Genomic DNA, 27924 nt, shown 5'->3' with positions numbered 1-27924 from the left:
ACAGGTGTGTTAATACCACCACCTGCAGGACATTAAAAGAACTACAGAATACATCATAGGTAAAACACAGCTCACAAGTCAAACCGCAACAAGTCTTTTATTCAAAAAAGGCATATATTCAGGAATTATAGATGCATATACTTACATGTGTAAATAGATAATGTTCAAATACACAAAGGGAAAACAATGTGCTTCAGTTGCTGCAATATCTATATGCACATCATGTGCATACATGACATTATTAGGGATGTGGATATTCATTGTCTGCTTTCGACACTCATCTCTCACTCATTTTAGAGAGATTACTGTTTGGTTATTTTTTTTAAAATGTTTTGAGCCACATTCCTTATATGGTGAAGTTTCAAAACCACAACCTTATCACTTTTTAAAATGGAAGACAACTCCCTCTGGGGGCTCTCACTACATCTGAATGAGTTTACATGATCAATGACAGAGGGGGAGACATATTTTGCTGCTGAAGCATTAACTCCATTAACACGGCGTGGCATGAATTTTTTGTCTATATATTTGTTACTTTATTCACCCACCCCCTTCAGAACAGACACACGCACTGCTCCGCCTCTAAAACTTCAGTGTAGCCCCATGGAAATATGAGTCCGTTAGTTGGCAGCATGTTGGAGGTTCGTAGCTGGGTGACTGGGAATACAGGACAGTCTCAGGTGAGTGGTGGGGTATTTGGAGATGGTTTAGAGGGGTATTTAGGACAGGTAAGAGGAGGGTGGAAACAGGGTCTGACAGGGAACGAATGGTAGGAGCGAACGGGGTATTTGGGGGTGTTTGGAGATGGGTGGGGTTGGTCTAGTTGGCAGGGTGGGGCCGTCCTTCGGGGATCAGCGAGGTGAAGAAGGTGCTAATGAAGGACCAGGCGGAGGTAAGGAAGCCTGGCTGTGGGAGCGCAGCGACGGCCTGGGCCTGGTCCTCCGGGCCTCCGCCTCCTTCCTCTCCGCTGTCCTCGTCATCCATGCCCTCGTCCATCAGCCGCTCCTGGGCAGAGACAGGGAAGGTCAGAGTGATTGGAGATCAGGGAGCAATAATTCCATGTTCATACAGAACATGGCATTATTGGCACAAAAACTGCTATGCTCTAATTATCAGTGGTGAGCTAAAAAGAGCTAAAGTTGACAGTGAATGCTTCTGTGGTGTGTTTACTCACTAATTAAATCCTAAAATAAACCACTATGATGTTTAATTTAATACATTTTTGAAAGTGAAAAAAGTCACCCCCAAAAGACATAATAATAAAACAATCTACCAATGCTCAGCAGTAGTTTCTGGCTGCAGGCTACTGCAGTCTGAATCAGACAATTTGACTGCTGACATTGCTTGTACTTGTTTCTGGAAATAGTGAACTGTTCAGGTTGTATTCACATGATAAATTGGGAATGTGGATGACGAATGTGGCAAATGAGTAAGGATTTCTTTATAAATAAAAAAATACTAAAGCTATAACTCCCCATACTAATGAATACAGCACAGATGCTGTTCTTCACGCCACAGCTGAACGTGCTCTGTGGAGGCGGTAGAGTGCCACAGTGACATGACACTGACGGTAATGTGATGGGAAGTAGTGAAGTTCTGCCATCAGTCAACATGTGTATGTCTCCGTTATCACCATGACAACCAGTGTCAAAACAGCAAATGATTATGATGTCTAAGCGCACAAATCATCTGCTCATTGTAAATTACATTGTTGGTAGCTTGAAGATCAGATTTGGTTAAACAAACTGGATTTATCTGTCTGCCTCAGAGAATGAGCAGATAAGACAGACAAGCAGGGAGGCTGAGTGGACAGAGAGATCTCATGTAACAGGGAAGTTTTCAGGTTTGACGCCCACGAGAGCCGCCTGAGGCTAAAGATACGGCTAGCTGACTGACTGGGGTGTCACTCACGATTTCCTGTAAGTCCTGGTGTCTCTCTGCCTCGTCCTGGGCAGCCCCGCCCTGTTCCCCTCCTCTGTGGTTCTGTTGTTCTGGTCTGAAGGGAAACCAGCCGGCCTGGTGCCTGAGGGGACAAAAACAGACAATGGATATATTTTCAAAATTAAAAGCACTGACAGAAGTATTGGGGGTACAAATTCACAAGTGTAAAATAATAAGGTGAAGCTCTTTTTAGATATCATAAACTGCATCAAAGACTGCCGCTGAAAACTGGCCTTGGTAATAAATGCATATAGCCTACAGTAAAGTGCACTGGATGTGGTTAAGGTGAGAAAGTCAAGTGACATTAGTTTCCTGAGCCAGATCGGGCAGTATCACTGCCTCTGTCAAGACCTTTGAACTTTAATCGACTGTTACTACAACATGATCAAGTCTTATCTTAGCTCTATTTTTGTGTTTCTTTCTTTATTTTTCTCTCCTTTCTTCTACACTACATGCTGTGTCATCTCTCTCACAAGTTAAACAACACTGCTGAGAATTTCCTGAGAACACGGCTGGCCATGCTTGAGTGCCACTATGCAAACCTTTGTGGTCACTAGAAAGACAGCCTGTGATCCGTGTAATTCTCATGTACAGTATCTACACTGCTTTGAAGAAAACTTTGCAGAACAGATGATAATTGCTACATAAAGGACATTATAGCATTGGCTGCATCTGTAGTCTACTGCACAGTCATCACACCCAGCATCACAGTAAAAAACACCCTCCTGGCGTTTACTGGCAAATGTCTCAAACTCAGCTGGACTTTGTCTGGCATGATTTTATTTTAAAAATGATGTTAACAGACTGATCAAACCAGTAACATATATATGGCAGGTAATAGGTGAATTGAGATTAATCGAAGAATCATGACTAAACTGAATTGCAACCCAACAACTGTGATTAAACCAATTAGTGAAAACACTGATGATTCCCACCACTAAGAGATATGAGGTTGTTTTGTTTGTGTAAACTTACACTGTCTCCTTGTTAATATTAGGGCTGTACAATTTATAAAAAAAAAATAATCACAACTGCAAAACTGATAACTACCAAAAGAAAAGGTATTTCCCTGAAAAATGTTGGTGTGCACAAATTTTGCAGTCACAGAGCTATTTCATTTTTACCACAACTGCTGAAACAGATATATTCTGAAAAGTTGTGTATTCATGTATCAACACTCATACTGTAACATTCAGCATGACAACTGCTACATGATTTTTCTGCCAGTATCACGCAGCAGGGGCTCAGACTCACAGGTAGACCAGCAGCATGGCGCCGACCACCATGACGAAGCGGCTGAAGGAGGAGTAGAAGTAGACGATGCTGAGCAGCACGCCGGCGCGCGACACTGTGTACAGCCAGTCCAGCCAATCACGGTTCAGCTCATCTTCGTTCAGCACCGCCCCGCCTTGTGCGTTCATCTGGATGTTGGGGTTGACCGGCTGGTTCTCCGGTACGGGGTTGGGGGCGGGGTTAGGTCCCAGTGGGGGCTGCACAGCTTCGTTGGGCTGGGCGGGTTGACGCAGCGAGGGGGAGGAGCTGGGAGGAGAGGGAGTGGCGGCAGAGGGAGGCTGAGAGGCGGCCACTGCTGCTTGACTGACATTAAGACAAGATGAGGAGAGGGAGAAAATGAGGAGAAGAGGAAATAGAAAATAAAAATATTTAGACATAGGCACAATAACTCAAAACGACAACAAAAACTACAATCATGCAAGAGTCTGCAGGCTTTGATTACAACCACTACACCACCTAATTTCATTGATTAGCATATCCTCAAGTAGACAGAGACGGACGTATGGTGACATCAGCTGCTGCACTGTTTGGTTGTAGTGACAGTTTGCCTAATCTTCCATCGGGCAGGACTGTACACCACTAACATTAAAGGAATACTGATGCACCACTTGCAGTTGTGCTTGCTCTGAAGAACATCCCTATGTTATCTTACAAACATCAAACACAAAATAATTTCCTCATAGGAAGTTAGCTGATTGAACTTCACCCCAAACTAAAATTTTATCCTCAGCAAACCAAATAACTGTAATCTTCGCATTCAACGTAGTCGATATTATAATTTTTTACACCACATTCCTCTTGAAGATGTCAAGCATTAGATGCATCACACTGATGTTGTACCAGTGACAAAAGATGTTCTCCTCTGGATCACAGTGTCACCTGCCCCAGCTGTCTACAGTATATACACACTGCTCTTACTTACTATTGCATGTAGTAGTGGCGGGCGTACATCTGCTGCCACCACAGCATTTGCATGGGCATGTACATGGGGTGGGGGGGCACATTGGCAGGCAGGCCACCTTGTAAAGGAACCTGTGCTCCATCCGGCCTGAGGAAGGAGAAATAAGTTATACTATCATATTCATGTTAAATATTAACACATAAGGTGCATGGAACATAAACACTAATGGAAATAAAACACATTTTCTGCCTAGCTTGTATTTCTCCAAGCAAATATTCCAAATTCCTCTACAAATATCAATAACATTTTTAAGAGCATTTGTTTGATCCATCATCTGGGTGCTGCAGCTGTGATTTTAGCTTAATGAAATTCCTAAAATGTGACTGTAAATGAGTATCATTTCCCAGCCCTACATCAGTGACTTACCACTGTGGGACAGCAGCAGCGGGGAAACCACCACGATACCTCAGCCCATCATAACTTCCTGGGACAGAGGAAGAGGAGGACGCTGCCGGCTGACTGTCCTGATTTGGTGTGTTGGCAGGGGAGGCGGAGCCAGCACTGTCCGAACTCTGAGTGACAAGATGTGAACACCAATCACAACATGCCTGAGTGCAACGCTGCATTTCACAGAGAATCTACACATGAATCTATATATGCTCCTTGTTTTATTATATGACAAACTCTGACTTCCCACCTTGATATTGACTTCTCAAACAGCCTGAAAAAAACTGATACAGAAGATCCTGACATCACCAACCTGTCAAACCGGGTAACACTTGTCTGAGTTATCAAAACACCAGTGAGTACAAAACACTCACCTGTTACACTTAGTGCAGGTGTACTAAAACAGTCAGGGCAGCAAGTTCTCATGCTTAGTCAAACATTTCTTTCTAAATGTGCGAGTTAATGGTTTTAAATCAAATGTGCCTCAGAGTCCCATGAGTACAAAGACTGATAGCACGGCTAGACCTGGCCATATTACAACTGCATTGTGGGATAGTGCCGCCATTGTTAAAGGGCAATGTTTTTTGTTTACGTTAGGCTTGCAGATGCCATATACATTGGTTTTATTCCACTCATCAATAGATTTGTCAGGTTTTTCAGTCACCTAGGTACAAAGAACGCACAAAAACTGTTTATACAGGGAAAAGCACACAAAGGAGGCCAAGGAGCAATATGAGGAAATAAATAAAACAAAACAGTTACTGATATTGGAGACTACCTTGTGTTTGGTTTATGTTAAGTCTTTTGAGGTTCAACTGCAGTTTAAAAATGAACGGGTTTGTTTGTAACTAAATGACTCAATGAACCGCTATCCTCCAGCAATGGCAGAACACCCAGAATAAAACTCCCAGAACACACTGCGGCATGATAAACGGTGACTGTAATTGGTTGTCCCAATCCCAATGCCACAAAGACAGCCCATATCTAACGAAGCGTGGGACATTTTGTCTCAAGGTCGTCTTCGGGGTTGATCTGTGTGAGGACACTGTCATCACAAAAGCCCACATAAAGCCGATGCAAATGTGGACCGCAGGAAAGATCAGGCTGTGCCATCATAAATCTACAGGATCATGAAAAAGGCAGACACACTGACCTGCTCCTTTCTCTTACTTTGAGGGTGGGTGTATGCAGGTCATTGGGGATATCAAGTTCCTTACCACTGTTTTCTTGAATTAGGCCACAACACCTCAAAAAAGCTCAACAGGATATTCCATCATCCAGTAAACATCCCCCAGTTTCAATCAACTGTTGTTAACCAGACTTTTGCTACTAACACTACTTTACAATACACACTACTATTAATAATCCTTTCTGTAACGTATACAGTGCTTAACTTTCACATTATGACGTTCCACTCCACATGAGATTCCTGCATTTGCTAAAGCACAGAGCAGAGACTTGGCCAAAACAGCAAGCCATCTATCCACTTTATATCTGCAAAGGCTACGCTGAGCCTGGAGGCCATGCTAGTTTTACTGGCATATTCACTTGAATGCCGTGGCCTGCTAAGCTGCTCGGCCAGCCTGACCGTTTATCTGATAAAGTCACACAGTTACACAGAGGTCCCATTTGTGCAAGCTCTAAATATCAGACCACAATGAAATTAATATGCTAACAATTTGTAACAAGAATGCTAATGTGCAGGAATGCTGCAAGGCTAATGCAGGCAGAGACCGACAGTGTAACAAAGCAACTTTTACACCCATATTTCCCAGACCATGGATGGGAAAGACCTTCTGCAAGCCACAGAGAGGCTCTGTCGAGGCCCCAGGAGAAACTCTAGAGAAGCTTCATCAAACCCTGAGAGAAAAAAAATATCAATACCCTGTTTCTGCTCTTGGAGAAGCCAGAGAAAGAGGAGCAGGTTATGAGCATTGTGTGCTGGCCTACTCACGCTGGAGCTGGAGCTGGAGCCAGAGGCAGCTGGCTCAGCCGTGGAGGGGCTACGAGGCATGGGTGAGCCTGGAGGGCTCCGGGAGGCACACACTAGGTGCATCATGTGGTATTCATCCTGCTGTGGGACAGAAAGGAGACAGTCGGGACGAGGCAGCCAGGATTGGAGCGGGCAGTATGAGAGGAAGAGAAACAGAAGGAGAAGGAGGAGGAGGAGGAGGTGGCAGCAACAGAGCAGAGGGTGACAAAGCAAGAAACAGAGACAGAGGCAGACAAAGAGGATTAGTATGGAAAAGGCCAGAATACAGACACAATGCCACCCTTTGTTGTTAAACTGCATCAGATAAGCTACTGTTGTCCAACCTGTCTCTTTCAGTTTCTCTGTGGTTGCACACACACACACACAAACACACACACACACACACACACACTACAGCAAGCTCTTACCTTTCTGAGCACGTCTCTGAGCTGCAGGTGATCTTGGAGCAGCCTCCCTGAGTACACCAGCCGCTGGTCTTTGGACGACTTGAAAGCAAACAGTCACAGGGTTAGACTGACGAGCCTAAACTGTCTCACAAGAATACATGAGCTGTTTCTTCACGGTGAGGCGGATGAAGGTGCTAAATGTGGCCCCAGAGATATCTTTCGCTTCTAGAAAACATCTGGCAAAAAATCCTTTGCAAATTTGGAATTGCAAATTTCCCCCTCTGAGACTTTGATCCTGTAGCTTGAAGCCCTTCCTTTACATGTATTTGGCTGCAGTGCCCCAGGCAGCTTGACAATTGGCTCTACAGCAAGATAAGTGCAAATATGTAAATACAATGAAAATCCATCACTGGGCAATAAAAAACACTCACACAGAACATTTACAATAAAAAATTGAGTACAACTGTTATATTCACTGTATGAAACCAAAAAGCCAAAGGGCTAGATTAAGTTATAGTTGACAGCAACATCAGCAATGTAAAATCATGTCCTCCACTTTTCACAAGGCCTTCTTCTCTCTTCAACAGAGGCCTGTTGGGTAATTTTTATGGGTGCCATGCCACAAAAATAGAGGAATGACAACAAACGACAGAACTAAAAAAAAAGGCCCTATTCCTATGGACTGGCAGCAATATTCGTTTCACGGTTTACAGTCTTAGTTTTGCTGTCATTCCTCCAACATGGTGGTGTGTTCCATGTAGCCCCATGTCTCCAAACTTTCCAGAACACACCACTGCTTTCACCTCTCCTTTAAAACACCTTGTTTAGAAATTTCTGTGGTTACTTTACGTTCACAGTGTAGACAAATGTATGGTTGCAGATGAGCAACGTCGTATTGAGTTTTGCAAAGATCCAACACTGGAAGAGAAATATCTCAAGTTTATGCCTTTGTAAAGGGAGAACTGCATGTTTAGTCTGAGAGCTGGGAAGGTACTCTGAACATGGCCTTTAACTTGGACGCCTCTCCAGGTGAAATTACAGTCAGCCCGTGAACACGACCCTGATTTTAGCACACCGCACTTGCTGCTATGGTTACACAGTATTGCTCTGTGTTTTCACCTCTGCCCTGAATTCCCTCAATACAGACAAATCAAAGAGGAAACCTCAAGAGGATATTTATTTTCATTTTTTTTTGTCCAGGGTTCTTACTTCCTGAAACTCAAGATGTGAAGATATATACTGTTTTCACAACACCACATTTACTTCCTTTTATGATTCTGAGGCTGCTCGATAAGGTGGCGTGATTTGTAGAAAATTATTTTTACAATACCATGAGGAGTTTGATAGCACCCAGGTGTAGAGAAGAGAAATCCCTAAACCCGATTAACCTGAATTTTTCTTTTAAAGTCTACAGCTGCATGATAAAAAAAAGAACCTGTTTTGTTAGACAAAGAAGATGGTTCATACTACAGCTTATGATGCAAATTTTAGAGGAATTTAATTTAATGATATCAGTATAAAGCAAAATGTCTTTGTTCCCACTTTTGTGTCAACTCAGCATTGTATGTATAACATTGCTCTGAATTTTACATCACATACACTTTGGTGTTGACATTCTCTTTTTACCAGTAGCGTTCAAGCACATCTCATATTTTAGGTACATTTTGGCAAAGGACAACTGCACTCCTGACTCTCAAAGACATATAAATGAATGTAATACCATATAGGCAGAAGCAGTAACACAAAGAGCAGTTGGACATGGCCCAACACCACACAACCAGGAGAAAATATACACCTCTTAAAGCTTGTTTGTTATCTCTGCCAAGCAGCAGCCTGGAGGGGACCATGTGTTTGGTTGTGTGTACCTGTTTGTGTGTGCATCTATCTGTCTGCAGATAATCTTGCATACTTTCTTGCTTTTTTCTCACCTTTAAATGATCACTTACGGCGGATACACTGAGCAACATTTTGGTCAACATGACCAACAACCTGCCCTGCAGTTCTTGTTTGCCACCCATATGCCCCCAGACACGCCTGGCGGAGATCTGCACTTCTAGTTAGGATCAGTGTTTAGTCAGTACAGCCTTATGCACCATCTATCACTGACCAGGTTTATCCAGTATATACTCTGGGTTACACAGCCAATACCAATGGCACTATGTCAATTAATTTCACCGGCATTGCAGCACCTCAGTGACTAACTGGAAAGCCAACAGTTTTTCAAGCTTGTAATGTGTCGGGGAAAGGTTTACTGAGCATGTATGTTCTCTTGTGGCTCCACCCTGCTTCACGTTCATGCTGTTCCACATATTTGCATCTTGATGGCAGACATCCAGTACAACCAACAATGGAGCAGCAATCATGTACAAGCATACAGATGGTAGTTGTTGAAGGACAGTCTCCCTTATCTAACCTTCTAGCCAACCCCAGAAAACAGTTTCTACAACTCCATCCCAAAATCAAGTACTAACGTGACCAAAAGACAGAAAAACAAAACAAAACAAAACAAAAAATAACAACTATTTACCGGCTTGCTGGGGTATACGTTGGCGATGTGGCTCTTCAATCTCTCCACGGTCCAGTTGAGGAAGCAGTTTATAGTCTGGTCGTCGTACTTCTGGTTGGGGGCCTTGATGACCAAGGTGACAGGACTGTCAACTGCCCCAGAGTCCATGGTTCATATTACTACAGGAGCGGGCTCTGAAGAACCTAAGCTCAAGAGAGCTTACTATCGGAACTCAGGGCTCACCTGAGGGGAAGATTCAATCAAATCCTCTTCATTCTGACCTCCGCATACCACTTAAACCAGTCCCTGCAGTGGTTGGGGGCTTCCCCTCTACAACAGCTGTGTCATTGGTGGGGGAGCGTGTGCAGAGTGCTAAGTGAGGACGCCTCCTGTGGTCACAATTGTTGGGTTTCTGGTGAAAAGAGAAGCAGAGGTTGGAAAAGGGCTTTGTCTCTTAAACCTATGTCTCACATGTCATAGCAACCGTCGGCACTTGCTCTGATGCATGGGAAGTGAAACGCTCTACACCAGACAGGCTGGTCCATTCCAGTTCTGCAGTCGTTACACATTAAAAAAAAAAAAAAAAAAAACAATAACAAAAAACAAACAAACAAAAAAAAACAACTAATGCATCACTTTACTTATTTAGCCATTTGTTACACTACTCGTTACGTTACTTTGGTGTACATCACCTGAGATGCATTGTCACGTAACCAGTGCCAGTTAACAATATAAAAGCTAATGATACTACTGCAGAAACAGGCAACATTTCCCCTTCTTGGTACGATGCTGCAAGCCTGTTGTTTTTGTTACATGCCAAAGTCAAACTGGCTACTTGTTTGGGGTCAACATACACTCAGCTTGGAGAGCCTTGCAGGTGCTTGGAGAGATTTGAAACTGTGTTCACAGCATTGGATAGTTGTTTCTGGCCAGGGCAACAGTTTGCACTTTCCTGTCACATTCTTCTCCTTTCATGCAACAACTGGGAAGTAACGTTCATATCTTCTCTCACCCCTGAAAAGTTGTAGACTGCTCTGCCATTTTTATCTGATCTCCCACACAAACTCTAGCCAAAGTCATGAGAGGTCAGGCACAAGCGTGCATGAGAGGCACTTCTGATGATTTTTTTGTCTATAGCCACACACTACACAGATAACTGAAGAACTTATGTAATTAACAACATAATTCTGTGATTAGTTACTGTAAAGTGATTACTTAATTTAAGAGCAGAAACACATTACATCACTGCATTACAGACAAAAGTAATTTAAGACATTATCCCAGCCACACTGGCCCATTCCGAGATTCACCAGCTACTGTCACTAATATATCACCCAAAATATGATTCACAGATCAGGCAGCATGAGAGGAACAAGGTCATACAATACGAGGGCTGTTGTATATCAGTGTGACTTGTAACTTAGCAGACATGCCAACTGTATTCACAAACACCGGTAACACACTGTTTTTTGTGGAAGAAAAAAAAAAAGCTGTGTGTCATTTTACAATCCTTCATGGCCTCTTAGATCCTCTGCTGCCATTTTGCAGAAATGAGAAAATCAGCGGCTCAGCCTTCTTTCACTTTGCACCAAAATTATGGAATTCCCCAAGACAAGGAGAGACAGACTCTGAACATTTTAAAATGACGAGTAAAAACTTTTATTGAACATTGCTTTCACCTAATTGTCACCCTTACCTTGATTTATACTTTTATTGCTTTTTTTGTTTTACATATTTTATTGTTTTTATGTCCTACATTGTTTTGCATTTTATGTCTCCCTTTGTCTCTACCAGCTTTGCTGTTTCTATATCCTCCTTTGTTTTCTCTCCAACTTTTATATAACTTTCTGGCATTTGTTTTTTTTTTTTTGTATGATGTTTGTTTTTTCAATTGATTGTCTGGGTTTATCGCACATAATTAGCCAGTTTTTATTTATTCTCTTGTTTTGTTCAGTAGAACAAGAACAGGTGCTGTGCAAACAAAGCATTATTATCATCATTATTATTGTTGTATTATTTCTTCAGGTTAGGTTTATTTTCCACTGCTGCTCTTCAGGTTAGGTTTATTTTCCACTGCTGTTTGAACTGTTAATACTTCTGTTTAAATTGTTCATATTTCTATCTTTTTATAATCCTTGTTTATAGTGTTTATATTGCTTACTGCTATTTATCATGTGTATACTGTATATTTCTTCTAAATTTGCACATTGACCTACCTCTATGCACATTTTATACACCCATGCACACGTTTTTTTCTGTTTTGTTTTGTTTTTTTTTTCTTGTTGCACATTGCTTTTTGCACACTGGGTTGTACTTAGGTTATTCTGTTGTACTCAGATCTTATTCTGTTGTACTTAGATCTTATTCTTTATTTTTATTTTTTATTTACTTAATCTGTAATCTGTGGGTACTGCTGAAAAAATGTGAATTTCCTGCGGGATGAATAAAGTATCTATCTATCTATCTATCTATCTATCTATCTATCTATCTATTTATCTAATAAGTACTGGTTTCAGAATTGCATTAATACCTCCTCTGTATTAGACAGGTCTAAGCACTGGTGGCAGCAGACATACCGGTGCAAAACTTTAGGGTAGCAGTCAGTAAATGTAATGCACTGTGGTGATCAGTGAGCAGAGACTATGTGGCTGATACAAGAACAGAAACTAGAACCTTGACCGAAAGTTGGGCTGACAGGGTGGGTAAGTTCACACTTCCTGACACCTGCCGCGTTGCATCATCTTTACCGATAACTGTCAAAACTACTGACGTTACCCTTTTCAAGTCGAGCTAGGTTAACCCAGCGGCCCCGGCGGCTCACTAATAACGCCGCTTACTGTCACAAATAACCCTCAAATTCAGAAAACGAACGGGAGACCGATAAACCTATAGGTAAACACGGCACAGTAGATGACAAGGGAAAGTAAAACAGCCCGGTCGGGTTAACGCTGACTGCATTTTGAGCCTGGTCTTGTCGCCAGGTTAACGTTAGCTTCTCTGCTAACACTTAGCTTCGCTCGCCCCGACAAGGAATCCGGATAGAATGTCCGGCATATCTTCCGTTGCCGTGACAACGCCGCCTAATAACTCCGTTAACTTTGCCCAGTTTCGTGCTGACATCGCGATTAATATATTGTCATAGATATCTTTAATTTACCTGGTGATGTGTAGTTCTGCCTCCTCCTCTCAAGTCGACCGACCAGCTTGTTGTTGTAATGTCGGGTGAAACAAGCGGAAGCGACGTCATCACTCTCTGGTGTACTACAGCTGATCGATCCACTCTGATAAATAATCAATGATAGACATTTTCTTACGCTGTATGGTGGTTTAAGAACAGCCAAAACGTGATGTTAAAGGCGTGACGCTTTTATTGAAAGTCGATGTCAATGTACCGGTGATGGAGAATGATAAAAACAGAGAAAAAAAGACCCTCGTTATTCCTCCGCCAAGTAGTATAGTTCTTGAAGAGTGCGCGGTTGCTAGGTGATACATAACTACTGTTGTGTGTGCGCATTGGTATTATTAATGACCCATTCTAGCTTTTATTAACAAGTTATACTGTAATTATAGGAAACCTGTTCAGGTAAATATAAAAAGAGACACAAACAACCATTAAAATGCATTTATTGTTAATTCAAAACAATAAGGAGGATGCTTGTTTGTAAACATGGTGTTTTTTTTTTTTTTTTTTTTTTTTTTTTTTTTTTTTACTTTTCTTGAATTCGGAAAAAAAGAGGTTTTGAATATACCACACACACGGCACGCTGATTTAGGCAAAAAAAAAAAAAAAACACCATAATAAACAGAAATCAATTGTAATAATGTTAAAATAATGCCACTCTCCCCTTAAAAGAGCCTTCCTCACACAGTGAATTAAATTATGATTCAATGAAGTGCACTGAGTTTTCATCTGAAACATTTGTGTCAGCCTAAATAAATAGGGAAATGTTTTTTTTTTTTTTTTTTTTTTTTTTGGTTTGTTTGTTTGTTTCAGGTCGTAAATGCTAAAACTAGGCTACAAGGTGTCCTGATGCAACTTCGAGGCAACTTAACCAAAATATATGAGTGTATAAATAATGAAAACTGCACATGGATTTAACTTTTTAACAAAGAATAAAAGTGCTCTGTTGTTGTTATTGTTGTTTTCCACTCCCAAAAGCCTTGGGTTGTTTAAGAACCAAAATAGCCTGAGCGGATGTTTAATTATCCGGAAAATGTCTGATGGCATGTCCACTCTTTCTCAGGAACTGACACCTTGACAGAAAGTGTTGTGTAGAGAGGGAGAGTGGGGAATGCATCCAAGTAATTTTTCTTGTCCAGATGTACAGAATCAAACTGGTGACCTTACCACTGTTACCACTGTTTTTGGTTATTGTTTCAGCTTTTGCAGTACTTCTTTGGTCAGCCGTTTGCTGTAGCGATTGATCTTCCAGTGTCCGGGCATCCATCCCAGCAGGAAGCGATGGAAGTCTGTCCAGGCGAACACAAACATCTCCCTCCACTCTGTCTCCAAGGCAGCAAAGTCTATGTCTTTGTTCACAGATGACTGCAGCTCTGTGAAGTAGTAGTCCAATAAGCCCGGTACCCTCTTTTCACACTCCTTCTCATCCATGCAGCTTCCTAAAAAATAAACAACATCTTTCATCCCACAGCCCCCACCTACATACTGGAAGTCTACAGCAGCCACATCCTGCCCGCTCTGGGAAAAACAGAAGTTGGCTAGCTTGGCGTCTCCGTGCACGATGGTCTTGAAACGGCATGCATTCAGTATCCTGTCGATCTCGCCAGCCGCCGCTTTGAGCCGTGCGTCATCCATGGCCTCCAGCTCATCTGGCCGGGTGTCCAGGTGCCAGTAGGTGCCAACAGGCCACAGGCCGTCCGGCTCCACGCCCAGGAAGAGGGCGTGGAAGTGGGCAAGCCAGCTGAGGCACGCCCTTATCTCCCGGTCCTTCACACTAGTCCTTCAAAGAAAAACAAACATTCGTCTTATTTATACAGTGCAAATACATTTTATTCCTTTAATCAGTGTGTCACACCTAACTTCATGCACTGAATAAGAGACCATGCATGTTAGGATGATGGGGTTAAACAGTGTTATAAAGACAAGGCTGGCCAGGGCAGTGCCTTTGATATAATGCTACACAATATTTCTTGACTCAAATTACTGGACAAAATAGCTTTTCGATGATGCTCAGTCAGTTTATTATTAATGTCTATAGTCTATAGACAGACTACAGACTACAGATAATATAGGATAAGCCACCACTGGACTCCAGTAGACCAGTAGAACTTTACTTTTCCCCCCTGAATTTTCCAACATCATATCGACAGTTTCCTAAAAAAGTCTTTTTCAGGGCTTTATAAAATGTACAAAGTAAGAGTGGATGATGATATCATGATTAGACCTGGTTCAGTCTGATGAACTGGAGATTTTTTTGCTGAGTTGAACCTTGATTTGCTGGTCAGACATTCTGTACAGCCAAAACATGGTTAATGAAAAAAACTACAGCCTCTAAATGTTTGCAGTAAACTAAGTAGCTACCTTCTCTGGTCAAACCCCACAACATCCAGATCCTCCAAGACTATCAGCATCTCGTCTCCATAGGAACAGGCAGCCAGACAGGCGGGGATGCGGCAGCTCTGATTGGTGGAGTAGTTCTGGTACCAGTGAGTCTCCACCTGATAGGATCTCACTTTTCGTCTGTGGGAGCGATCCGTGTTCCAGCCGCCGGGGTGGTCGGACCCTTCCGGAAACTTGACGTGTTTGACAACCACGGAGGGCCGGTCGCAGCCCTCCAGCTGCAGCCTCACGATCTCTCCGTAGCCGCTCCACAGTGTCTGGATCTTGGCAGCGACCTGTAGTGATGAAGCCCCGCACGTCTGCAGGATGAGGTCCTGGTACTCCTGTCTCATGGTCAAGCTGTATCAAAACAAACTGAAAGGAAAGCACAGTGAATTATGTTTCAGGGTGAGAGAGGGAAAATAAAGTCATTTGCATAGTTCTTTAGCATTTGTCTCAACCACATTACCTACAGCCGGTAAGTGATTTGTTATTTTTTTAACAGGAGCCCAGTGGGAGCAGGACACCTTAACCATAGCTGTGATATTTCTCATTCTACCCTTTCACTATATCCAATTATCTTCCTTTTCTCCCTACCACAACTATCTTTTCATAACTGTGCATTAATGTAATGAGTAAATACAACTTTAAATTTTATGCAGTGGTTATGCAGAATGTATTCAGGCAGGCTTTTCTCATGTTTTGTCAAAATACACTGTATAAGCAGGGCCATTTTAAGTTACGTGACCCACACGACTCCTTGGAATTTTTTACCATATAAATTCCCTAAAGGACACACAATAAACACTGAGCAATATAAAAAAGATAACATTATATTCTAATATATCATAGAAATATTAAAGGAATATTACAGGACTACTACAGGCCTCCTCTTGCTCTTCCTTGATTACACGGTGCTACTTGTCACTTTGATCCGGAAGGTGGCTCTGCTCTATAGAGAATATAGACTACGATATAGTATAGAATGGAGTAGTGATTGTATATAGTTTAAAGAATATCACAGGTCTAAGATGAAACTGACAGAAGGGCAGGACCCTGTGCCCCATATAGGCATCAGTTGACAAAGTTTCTTAAAAATTCAATTAATTTGTGCGTTTTTAGCACATTACAGAGTATTATGCACTTTCTCTGCTGCTAGGGAATGGAGGAAGGAGATGGCAGGTTAACAAGGCACCTCCCTTCATCCACATCAACCTGCCCACTGAGAGCACCTGAACACATGCTTTTTGATGTATTCTGGAAATAATTTATCAACTATATTTCTGTCTTTGCATCACACACACACACACACACACACACACACACACACACACACACACACACACACACACACACATACTGAGAGGACTGTAACATGCATATAACAGGCAACATTCAAGCCAGTGAGACTGCATGCACAGACTGTAGGTATTTCACTACAGCCTGGTCTCTGATATGAAGAAAATATTTCACACAGAAAATATACGTTACCCTTTAAAATCCCACAGATGTGAAAACACGACTCAGTGGCCAGACAACAGGAAGTTTACGTCTCTGCTGCCTTCTCTGTGGCGATTTAAAGCCACATGCATGAGATAATATCCATTTGTATAGAATGTCACCGCCCCCTGCTGGACTGGAGTGTTTGCAATCATTTTGTTTGCACTGATTTTTGGACAGAGCTGCTTGGCCTGTGTATTATTATTATTTTTTTTAAATATATAGTTTGCATGTATAAGTTGCAAAAGCCAGAGTGAGACCACAGCGCTGGATTACAGAAACCTTACAGAAATCATTTACATCACAAATAAATGGAGCAGACAAAGTGGATAATGTGTAGTCTGCTGATTTTATAGAGATAGACACATATGTACTGTACTTTTTTATGTTTTGTAATCTCTCCTCTGTGTCCTTTTCAATAAATTTAGTATTTCATCATTTCTATATGTCTTATCATTGTTGCTTTTTGGGACCTACTTGTCACATGGCCGCTTTACTGTGATATTATGACCAGCACTGAAAAAAATAAAACACACTAAGAATAATTTTCCTCCTATTGCATGCATATAAATATATATTTTTTTTTTCAATCTTTCCCCTCCATTCCTGTCACAAACCCAAAAGCAATAACCAAAGATAATAAAATAGCGCCATATATTGGTGTGTTAGTGAAAACTTCACTCTTTAATGAGGCACATACACTTTATCTTTATTGCTAAATACAGCTTTATTAAGTATACATTGTGTAATAATCCTTTAATGTGTATAATATTTATAATTTACAGTAGCGCTCCTTCTCTTTTTTGCTCGGCTCTGTGAACTTTCTAGACTTCCGTGTACTCTTTAAAGAGGAATAGCCTATGTATAAATATAACTAATCCGCTTTGATTTTGGAAACGCCGCTATTTTAAACAACTGTTTTTGTTATATTATGACTCATATGTATTTATTTTTTATGTTATATGTCTAATTTTGAAAATAAATAGAATAAAGTGTTTTCGGTGTAGATCGATCCCCCCTCCGTTTTTGCACACAATGGTACGTTCCTCATGACAGCTTGGACGGAGGGCTGGCTCCATGCTGTAGAGAGCGGCCAGAGACACGGCTAATATCCGGCGTTTCAACAGGAACTGGGGCTTTTTATCTGTGTCCTCATAGTCTGCTTTCACATACCGACCACCAGCATGTCTGCCCCAAAGAAGGGAGACTTGTCCTCCACCGAAAAGGAGCTGTTTCAGGTCATCACTGCAGGTAAGCCCCCTCAGCTCAGGCTAATCCGTGGAGGAGCTGCGCACAGCTAGCCCGCTGCTCATGTGTTGAAAATCGGGCTGGATTTGTACTTTACATCGTGTTTACCTTGGAAAATAAGTCTCTTATCAAGTTAGTTCGTGACTTAAAAAAAAAGGCCAAACACGTCGAACCAACATGAACATGAGCTTTTGTGATCGCTGACCATGTTGGTGACACTTGACAGCATCACCCAGCTAGCTAGTGAACATCAAGACTTAACTTCTGTCAGAGTGTCAGCACTGATTTCAAAAGGTATTAATCCTTTGAGAACGCTAAAAAATTATGCAGTTACATAATTTGCCTGTGATAGTGCAATTCATTCATTTGTTCGAACGACTTGTGCTGTTACGTGCATCAACTTGAGCTGAGCTGCTGCTACTCAAGTCTGTGTAGTGCTGGGGGAAATGATTTTTTTTGTTTTTTTCTGGCATGGACACTTTCAAAGGGGTCCCTTGACCTTTGACCTCAAGATATCCACATGAAAATGGGTTCAGCTGGCACTCATAGGGCTCCCCTTTGCAGACGTGCCCACCTGATGCTGATCCCATGCAGTTTGGGCCACAAACCCTGCAGTCCAAATGTGTTATTCTGGCCTGTTGTAAAATGGTGTGTTTGTGCAGACTGGGGCCTAAACAGTCTTGGAGTTGCATCAATTGGCTTTGACTGGGAAGCTGAGACTCTTGTGGAACCAGTCGGCCCAGCTGTAGTAAAGTGTGATGATGTGAACCCATATATGTAGGCATTTCTTTGTAGTGAGACAGTTTTTTTTTTTTTGGAACTTGATGTCATTGTATAAAATGAGCCATTGTGACATTTAGGATAATCAGAGCCTGGCGAAACCTTACAATCACAAACTAGAGGACAATTCAGAAAATAAAAATTGCAATAAATCGTTACTTGGAATCACAGTACTTGTAGAATCGCAATACATTATCCAATCAGCACCCAAGTGTATTTATGTTCAGTAAAAGAGGTGGGATTATGTCAGAGGACAGTTTATACTGCTATAAAGACTCGAGTCATTTGCATTTTATTTGCATATTCAACAATCATAATATTTTGTGCACTTAGGTGATGTTCAAGAGGCCTCAAGACTGCTGGGCTGCAAGGATGTTCGAGTCAACTGTTTGGATGAGGTAAAGATTTTTTTTTTTTGCCACAATAAAGTTACAAAGCAGTTCAGCTCAGTGGGTGGGTGATATTCAGTTCCCCTTGTCTAGTCTAGGTTGTGCTTCTTGTTTTTGTTTGGTGGGTTTCATTGATCCAGTTAATTTTATAACTAGAGCAACCTGTCAGTTTGCCAGTGTGTGTCTTCCTTTGTTCTGTGGCATATGTGTGGGACAAGGGGATTTGTTTGTTAAGTTACTGAAGGGCTTTGGAGCAGGTCCTTTGTTTGTGGTCTCCATGAGCACGTTTACATGTGTTGCATGTGTTGTGCCTGCCCGTCAAAATCAGCTGTGGTAAAAGCGCACTGAGTTTTCTGTTGTGCTGCAGCTCAAGTAGGAAGTATAGTTTCTAGGGTTAGTTGCATGAGAGGGAACATCACATGAAAATGCGATGCAGATTCCGACAGTTGCTTTACTTAATTGGAAAACACGCTGACAATGTAGAGCACAAACATAACTTCACATCCTTTTTGAGTTGTTTGAATGCGTTGGTAAATGTGATTCTCATGTGATCCATCAAGCAGCCCTGATTTTTAATAAAATATTGACTCTTGTAGCTGCTGGTTTGCACTGTTTGCTGCTTTTGTGCAAAATTTTGATGCCAACATTAAGCTGCCAGAATTCACCCAGTGCAAGTTGATGTGATGCTTTCTATATAAGTAGGAGAGAAAGAGAGAAACACATGCTGGGGATTGCTTTTGCATGTAACACAGTATTTATTTTAAATGCATTGCACATTAAGTGTCTTGAGCCTGCAGGCATAGAAAGGCAGTGGTCCATGTGAAGTCTGTGATGGTCTCTCTGTGTCTTGCACAGTATGGGATGACCCCTCTGATGCACGCTGCATACAAGGGAAAGGCAGACATGTGTAAACTGCTCCTGCAGCACGGAGCGGACGTGAACTGCAATGAACACGAGCATGGCTACACGGCGCTGATGTTTGCTGGCCTATCAGGTACTGTGAGACGGATCAAACGTTGGGCTTATCAGAAATGAGCAGAAACGCTCCCGCTGTGACTTGGAACAGGCCCTAAACGTGTCGTGGCGTCTCTTCCCTCCGTGTCTGCAGGGAAGACTGATATCACGTGGATGATGCTGGACGCCGGGGCAGAGACAGACGTGGTCAACTCTGTCGGGAGGACTGCCGCACAGATGGCTGCCTTTGTTGGTGAGTCTGGAGGTGACATGCACACCCACGCAGGGGTCCTGTGTAGGCTGGACTGAAAGTAAAAATAACACATTGTCACTAACACTTTGTCTTTAAAACATCTCCCCATGTCTCTGTTTGTGTTGCATTCTTGTCCATGGTTTACCCTTAAAGTACAGCTATATTTTGAAGTCACACCATTATGAGGATAAATTTAATGAAGAATTTCATATGAGCCTTCTTTCACTTCATTTGTGATTTGATACTGATTTTGATTGCTCAAATCATGTTACCGTTTTATACAAGTTTTTACATTTTATTCTAAATTTGTTGAAATAAATATAAAATATTCAGCAACTTATCAAGAGGGGAACAAGAGGAGCTGGGACTCTTGCTGATGTCTACATGAGTGAGCGTTAAAAGTGACTTCTCCTCTGGTTTATCCTTTTCCTTCCCGTTAAGATAAACTCCCTTTGACAGTTGTCAGATTTCAGCTTCGGGTTGGTTTATACTGCACATTCCCAACCAGACTGAAATAACCAAATCAAACGTGAGGGGAAAAAAAAACAACAAAAAAAACTCTAGATGTAGGCTGAGCCACAGTCTCCATTCTTGATCCTGTTCACAACGTGGGATAATCTGTGCCAGCCGTTGTGTTGAAAGTTTATTTTTTTACAGGTTATCTGCTGTGGCCCTGTTTCACAGTCGACTGTTTCCCTCCTCAGGGCAGCACGACTGCGTCACGGTGATCAACAACTTCTTCTCCCGGGCGAGGCTGGACTACTACACCAAACCTCAAGGCTTGGAGAAGGAGCCGAAGTTGCCACCCAAACTGGCCGGTCCGCTCCACAAGGTCATCATGAGCACCAGCCTGAACCCCGTCAAGGTAGGAGGAGCGCCGCCGTCCTGATGGGGCTGTGCTGGAAGTGGCTTTGTTTGCTGTTTGGAGAGAGGTTTGGCTGGCTCGTTGCTGAGAGGCTGTTAAGATAGATAGATAGATAGATAGATAGATACTTTATTCATCCCGAAGGAAATTCACAGTTTTCAGCAGTATCCACAGAGTACAAGATTAAATAAATAAAAAATAAAGAATAAAAGATGACACTAGAGATCTAAAGATCTAAGTACCCAATGTGCAAAAAAAACAAAAAAACAGTGCAAAGTTAAGTGAATCTTTCTCCGAGATCTCCACCCCCCCCACTCTCTCTCTCTCTCTCTCTCTCTCTCTCTCTCTCTCTATCTATCACCAGCTGTCTCCCCCTGTATTTCCTCCATCCATTTCTTTCTGCTGGTGAAGCAACATTCACCATCTTTGTGTGTGGTTCTCAGCAATGTGCCATTCACTCCCAGTGGTTCCCAGGTATTTATTCCATCCAAATGCCACGGCAGCTGATTTGACTCATAATCATGTCTTGATATAGAGGGGGGGAAGTAATCAGTGAGCTAATCACCTACTGTGGTGATTGGTCGAACTGAAAACCTGTGTGCTCTTTGCAGTGACACATGGTTGAGAACCACTGGCTTGTATGGAAGACCGATGGGGCAAAATACTTCAGCAGTCATTTATTACCTCGTGAGGTGGAGTAAAAATGCGTGTTCAAGTTGCACTTTTGCCCGTTCCATCGCATCACATAGATCACATGGCCAGTAAGCACCTGTGCGTACATCTGAGGGTGTTAGAATACAGTTTTTCTGAATGCTGAAACACTCACGGTGACTCTTGAAGCACTATCTGCGAAACCATTAACAGTGCATTTACCAAGTGCGCCAAACTGATTGCACGTTCTCTGCTTTACACTCAGAATTTTCATAATTTTAATTTTATAACACACTTTTTGCTCCAGTATTTTTACCAACTGCCTTTCCTACACAGACACATGTGAAAACACTTTGAGATAATGAGTTGCACAGGTAAGCATTTGGATTGGACAACAAAGAAAAACACTTTTTTTTTTTTTTTTTTGCTGGTTTGTTGTGAGGTTTTGTGGTCCATGCGTAGAGTTTTGCAAAAATAGCCCATAGTGCCTAAGCAATAAAAAAACTGTAAAAAGCAAGTGATGTAGTTAGTAATTACGGCCATATGTCGTTCTTTGTTGAGCTTACATGCCGTGTGATCAATTCTGCGTGAAGAAATGTAAATATAAAGAACGTCATCGGCTGAAGTGTTTAAAGACGTGATGACACAGACAAAAGTGCTTCTTCATTGTTTGTTTTTATCCCGTGTGAGGAGGCAACAAGTGGCTCTGTTGTTTTCCCCACATTGGCCTTCTGCAGTTGCACACCTTGCATGTCACCGTGTCACAGAGACCATCCACTTGATTGTACCTCATTTTAACGTCCCCCTTCCCCGCCTCGCCTGTCCCAGTTGGTGCTGCTGGTGAAGGAGAACCCCCTGCTGGCCGAGGTGGAGGCTCTGGACAAGTGCCGGCGGGTGATGGAGCTCATCTGCGAGAAGTGCGTCAAGCAGCAGGACATGAACGAGGTGCTGGCCATGAAGATGCACTTCATCAGCTGCGTGCTGGGAAAGTGCGCCTCCTTCCTCAAGGAGCGCGAGGACAAGCTGGACGGCCTCATCAAGTGGTGTGTGTCTGAGTCTGTTTGAGACTGACGGAGGTTGTGGTGCTGGAACAATTAATTGATTAACAGAAAATTTACTAATTTTAACTAATTAATAGAAAATGAGTACATTTTGATTTGGATAATTGATGAATCATTATAGTCGTTTATAAATTAAAAATGACAAACATTTCTGATTCCAGCCTCACTAAGATGTGCTTCCTTTTCTGTGTTCATATAATTATAAGATTAAATTAATGTTTTTTTTTTGGCTGCTGGTCAGACTACGGAAGCAATTTGAAGACATCACTTGGGGCTCCGCTGACTTCGCATGAGCACTTGTCATTTTTGACACTCAAGAACTAAATGATTAATCTAAAATATAATTGATAGAATATCTGACAATGGGGGAAAAAAAAAAATTGTTGTAGCCCTAGAATAATAAAATGCTCTCTACCTTCTAAATATAAGATTTAGTATTGATTTATTTATTTTTAAAAGGATAAAATCCTTTAATAACATGTATACTGTTGGAGTTTATTTGTTTAACTTGATATTAAAGCTATGTGTAATGTTTGAACAACAGTAAGTCATTGCCACATTTCAGGCTTTGGTGTTATTACTGTAAACAGACTTTATCACCAGAGATGGTTAAAGAGATGGAGTCCTAAAGATTTAAACTCCGTCCGTCTCTGCTGTCACTGTTATTCTAGGTTGTTAGTAGCTCTTATCCGTCTTCTCGCTCTTCAAAACAGCTTTAAACTTTGTGAGACAGCAGATAAAATGAAAGAAAAGCCTGACAGTGTCCTGAACTCCTTGCCTCCTTGGTCTCTCTCTGGCAGTTTGCTGAAGGGCCGGGAGAGCGACGGCTTCCCGGTGTTTCAGGAGAAGTTTGTCAGAGAGTGCATCCGCAAGTTCCCCTACTGCAACGCCACCCTGCTGCAGCAGCTGGTCCGCAGCATCGCCCCGGTGGAGATCGTGAGTCCTCCAAGATCCCTCCTCACAAATTAAAGTAGTGAAGTGGAAGCGATGGGATTGAACCACGTGATTCATGCCATCATTCGGATTTTTGCTGCTCCTCATTGCGTCTCTGTAAATTTTGAAAAATTAAAGCTCTCTCTTGACACGAAGTACTGACATGGTTCATACAGACATTAAAAATCTTAAAGTCAGTAAATTTGAAAATACAGTTTCCAAGCCCTGGAACAGTTTTGGAAAAAAAAAATTGCAAAAGTTTTGGAAATATGCCATACATATTTTTCCATATTTTTGGAAAGTTTTGAATTTGTAAAAGAAAATTATTTGTTCTAGTGAGGCTGTCACAACATATACAGTGTAATAATACCTTTTCAGTGGCAACTATAAAAAAATATTTTCTTTTAGTCATGGAGGTGAAGCTGATATTTATGGAGAAGTAAGAAAAGAAAAAAAACTACAATTTAAAAAAAAAAAAAAAAAAAAAAGTGTGTGAATCCTCTGGTTATCTGTTTGAGTCCTGTGGTTTTTGTCATAAGAAGAGCCTCAGCTGAATGCCTCCTGAGTATAAACGTGTCAGTTATTTGTGCATTGTTGTGTTGTGACGTCTGATCATCATAAACACGTTTGCTCTCATGTGTCCCGCCTGTGTGTTTGCAGGGAAACGACCCCACAGCCATCTCGGTCCTGACCCAGGCCATCACAGGTCAGGTCGGCTTCATGGACTCCGAGTTCTGCACGACCTGCGGAGAGAAGGGAGCGGAGAAGAGATGCTCCATCTGCAAAATGGTACGATTCAACAACACATCAACACGGCATTTTGCAAACGTACTGATGTCGTGCGATGTGGCCGTAACCTCTGGGTTCTCGTTTTAGACCGAATGGAAGCTGAATTTCACTTAAGGCTTGTAGCAATTGATGATGACTAATGTGGACCGCTAAGAAAAAAATGCAAACATAGAAATTTCGAAGCCATTTGCTTTCATCTTCTGTGTCTCTGTTTTCGGTTTACAATACAAAGAAAGAAGATTGAGACACGTGGCAGGAAAAAAAAACGTTTCCACAGATGGCTCGCTAGATTCAGGCACAAAATAAAAGAAATATCCACAGATTTTGTTTGCACCAGCATATGGCCGGCAGCGTGCTATTTTTCTTCGTCAGCCTTTATTTATTTTCGGTGTGTCAGTTTGGGTGAGATGTTTTCATCAGTCCTTTGGGTTTTCTTTGTCTCCTCTCATTCAGCTGTGGGTATTTGTTTTTCCAGTTTTTATCCCATGTGTGTGCAAGCAAATAAATTAAACATAAATTTTCCTTCCAGGTGATCTACTGCGACCAAACCTGCCAGAAGATGCACTGGTTTACTCATAAGAAAGTTTGCAAGAAACTTCAGGAGCAGAGAGAGAAGCAGGAGGCAGAATCAGCCAAGCTCAGAGAGAAGCACAGCAACGGTACTTTAAATAATTTCTTGTCACCACAGGAGTAAATACGGCCAGCGCAATGATGGAGTGAAACAAAAGGAACAACAACAACACTCCAGTAGAGTGCTCACTCCCACCCACACCTGCAGATTTCCATCTCAATAATGCAAAAAGATAATAAGTGATCATCTTGTCATGCTTATTGGCAGAAAGAGACGAATATCATCGCTGGCAACTTAACAGCAGTTCCTGGAATGACTGTGTTGACTTTAAATCTGTCCTCCCAGGAGTGCTGTCATTCCCTCACTGCTTGCACACACTCCGATCAGCTCTAAGGGGCTCATGCAGGCTGCAGCTACAAAGTTTTGCGTGCCTTCGGCCGTGTATTATTTACTGCTTTGATTTTGTCTTTCATAACATTGTTTGCTAGCAATAATTGGTCGCAATAATCAAAATTAAACAGACAAAAGCCAAAACAACTAAATTCAACCTCAAGGCTGGAAGCAACAGATATTTTATTTCTATTTCTGTATTCTGAAGTAAATGTTATGGAGAACTGGAATGTTCAAATGGCTGAGCTTGTACACAGAGATAAAATAAGCCTTTATTAGTCCCACCACAGAGAAATTCACAGTGCTGCAGTAGTAGCAATAATTAAAGATAGGAAAAATATAGACAAAAGGAAATATAAATAAGATGGTGCACACAGAATAAAAAAAAAAAAAAAAAAATTATTGAATGCTACATAATCAGTATTGCACAGATGGAGTTGATGTCTGTGTATGTGCATGTGCAAATGCTCAACTGGGAGCAGCTCTGAGTGTAAAGTCTGACAGCCGCTGGGAAGAAGGGCCTACGATGTCGCTCCTTCCCACACTGTGGATGGAGCAGTCTGTCAGTGAAGGAGAGGACGTCTGCGTTGCAATTGAGTAAAAATACACTGCAAAAAGTCAAATCTTACCAAGATTATTTGTCTTATTTCAAGTAAAAATGTCTTATTTCTCGTCAAAATTAAAATAAGACATGATCAGCTCAGAAATAACTTGTCTTTAGACAATTTTCAGCTGTTTCAAGTGAAAATTTACTTGAAACAAGTTAAAATTAGCTTGAAACAAGAAACAAATTCTGCCAATGGAACAAGCAAATTTTTACTTGTTCACTTGTGTCACAAGTAAAAATTTGCTTGTTCCATTTCCAGTTATTTCTGAGCCGATCATGTCTTATTTTAAGTGTAATGAGATATTTTGACTAGAAATAAGACATTTTTACTTGAAATAAGACAAATACTCTTGGTAAGATTTTGACTTTTTGCAGTGTAGAGAGATTTTCAAATGAAATAATGTTGGGACGGGGGGTTCACAGAGAGGGATCACGCTGTCAGGATGTTCATCGCTTGCGGCGTGGAAAGCATGGCCAAGCCTAACCATTTTGTCTGCATGTTTGTTTTTTCTCTCTTCAGAGGAGAATAAAGCGGTACAGGGGGCCACAGACTCCTTGCAGACCCTCTCAGTGGAGCCCAACAGCGAGGCCCCGCCCTCAGACCCTCCGGCCCCGGCAGAAACCCCGAGCCCCGCCCCCATCACCACCGCGGACAACTGAGGAGGGCGTACGAGAAGACGTTAAGAGACACGTTGCCTGTACCCGAGAGTCTCCTACACAAGAATACACACACACACACACACACACACACACACACACACACAAACAAACTGTCCATAAGACTGAAAGCCAAACTGAGATGCAGAAGGCAGAAGAGCTCAGAAGCTTCTGGACTGTCAGCAGGACGCGGAGACTTGACTTATTTATCAGTGACCTGAGATTGCCACCAAAGCGATGCGACACTAATGCACAATAGGAAGGGGTTTGGATCACAGTGTTCGACGTGTGTTTTGTCCTATGTTGTCGTTTTTTTTTTTGTTGTTGTTGTTGTTTTTTTTAAATATATATTTTAATCTTTTCAATTATTTTGTCGATATGTGAATGTGAAGAGTCAGTTAGGCCGCTGTGTTTGTGGTAGAGGCGACTGCGAGGCGTTTCAGGGAAAGTGTGGAAATGTGACAAGGTAGTGGTTCACATCCTTGATGAAACAATTCTGCCTTAAGAAACCGTAGCATTCTGTGCATAAAATAAATGACTGTGTAGCCCATCGTTTTCCAATGTGCAGTGAAATATATTTACAACCCGGTCTGCCACAGAATTAATGGAACATTTTTGTATTTACCGGCTCATCATGGAATATAAGTGGATCTTAGAGCTGCACAATATTGACAAATATTGTACCGTATATTACATGAACACAGCTAAGCACCTTACCTAGAGTAAAGTGTCTTAAAATATCATCCCTGTTAAAGAGAAACTCTTATGCTCCTGTGTTGTGGGAAATGTAGTAGTCAATATTGGTATTTTGAAATTTTTCAATTTATTGTGCAGCCTGAATGGACGGAGACGTGGAGGTGAAATGACCGGCCGTTCAAATGACGTTTTTGTTCCTGCTGAGCAGCGATGGGTTTCAGGATGTCGGAACAGCTTCATGATGTTAAAACCTGAAATAAAGACCAACTTCATCAACAAGCCACTCCGCTAGTGTACCTGTGCCTTTTTTTTTTTTTTCCCCCCACACAGCTCTCTCAACTTTTTCTCCCTCCACAAGAGATGATTGTCACCTCCAGTTCTCCACTTCCACCTCTCTGCTTCAGTTTGTCCATCTTTCACAGCCAAGAATGTCTTTTTTTTTTTTCTCTCTCTCTCTCTTCTCCAGCCTGTTGATCCCTAATGGTCACGTTACATTCAAGAGCAAGCACAAGTTTCGGTAATTTTATGTCCTCAAAATCACATGCACAGGTTA

General features: G+C 41.8%; 3 protein-coding genes across 4 annotated transcripts; 1 reads left to right on the top strand and 2 right to left on the bottom strand.

The window, feature by feature from the left end:
• Positions 1-78: 78 nt before the first annotated feature.
• On the bottom strand, positions 79-12716 carry herpud2 (HERPUD family member 2). Of its 2 annotated transcripts, none has more exons than XM_030072309.1 (9): positions 12625-12716; positions 9489-9879; positions 6983-7060; positions 6537-6656; positions 4562-4707; positions 4157-4282; positions 3196-3537; positions 1912-2023; positions 79-1005 (listed from the first exon to the last, which is right to left on the bottom strand). In XM_030072309.1, the coding sequence occupies exons 2-9, from the start codon at positions 9633-9635 to the stop codon at positions 820-822; spliced, it is 1257 nt and encodes a 418-aa protein (XP_029928169.1). In that variant the 5' UTR covers positions 9636-9879; positions 12625-12716; the 3' UTR covers positions 79-819. The 2 variants fall into 2 exon arrangements, with proteins under 2 accessions (XP_029928169.1, XP_029928170.1); XM_030072310.1 differs by having other exon boundaries at positions 6543-6656.
• A 654-nt stretch (positions 12717-13370) lies between these two features.
• On the bottom strand, positions 13371-16595 carry pkdc (protein kinase-like domain containing). The gene is made up of 3 exons (XM_030072311.1): positions 16519-16595; positions 15010-15402; positions 13371-14428 (listed from the first exon to the last, which is right to left on the bottom strand). The coding sequence occupies exons 2-3, from the start codon at positions 15378-15380 to the stop codon at positions 13837-13839; spliced, it is 963 nt and encodes a 320-aa protein (XP_029928171.1). The 5' UTR covers positions 15381-15402; positions 16519-16595; the 3' UTR covers positions 13371-13836.
• A 969-nt stretch (positions 16596-17564) lies between these two features.
• Positions 17565-27654, top strand: ankmy2a (ankyrin repeat and MYND domain containing 2a). Its single transcript, XM_030072887.1, has 10 exons — positions 17565-17778; positions 18889-18953; positions 19800-19938; positions 20053-20151; positions 20856-21016; positions 22496-22710; positions 23529-23664; positions 24322-24450; positions 24980-25109; positions 26539-27654. Exons 1-10 carry the CDS (start codon positions 17712-17714, stop codon positions 26676-26678), a joined length of 1281 nt encoding a protein of 426 aa, XP_029928747.1. The 5' UTR covers positions 17565-17711; the 3' UTR covers positions 26679-27654.
• Positions 27655-27924: the final 270 nt, after the last annotated feature.

The sequence above is a fragment of the Myripristis murdjan genome, chromosome 16, assembly GCF_902150065.1.
Source record: "Myripristis murdjan chromosome 16, fMyrMur1.1, whole genome shotgun sequence".
NCBI classification, from domain to species: Eukaryota; Metazoa; Chordata; class Actinopteri; order Holocentriformes; family Holocentridae; genus Myripristis; species Myripristis murdjan.
Note: the sequence above shows the minus strand (reverse complement) of the source record. Positions and strands in the feature narration are given on the sequence as shown.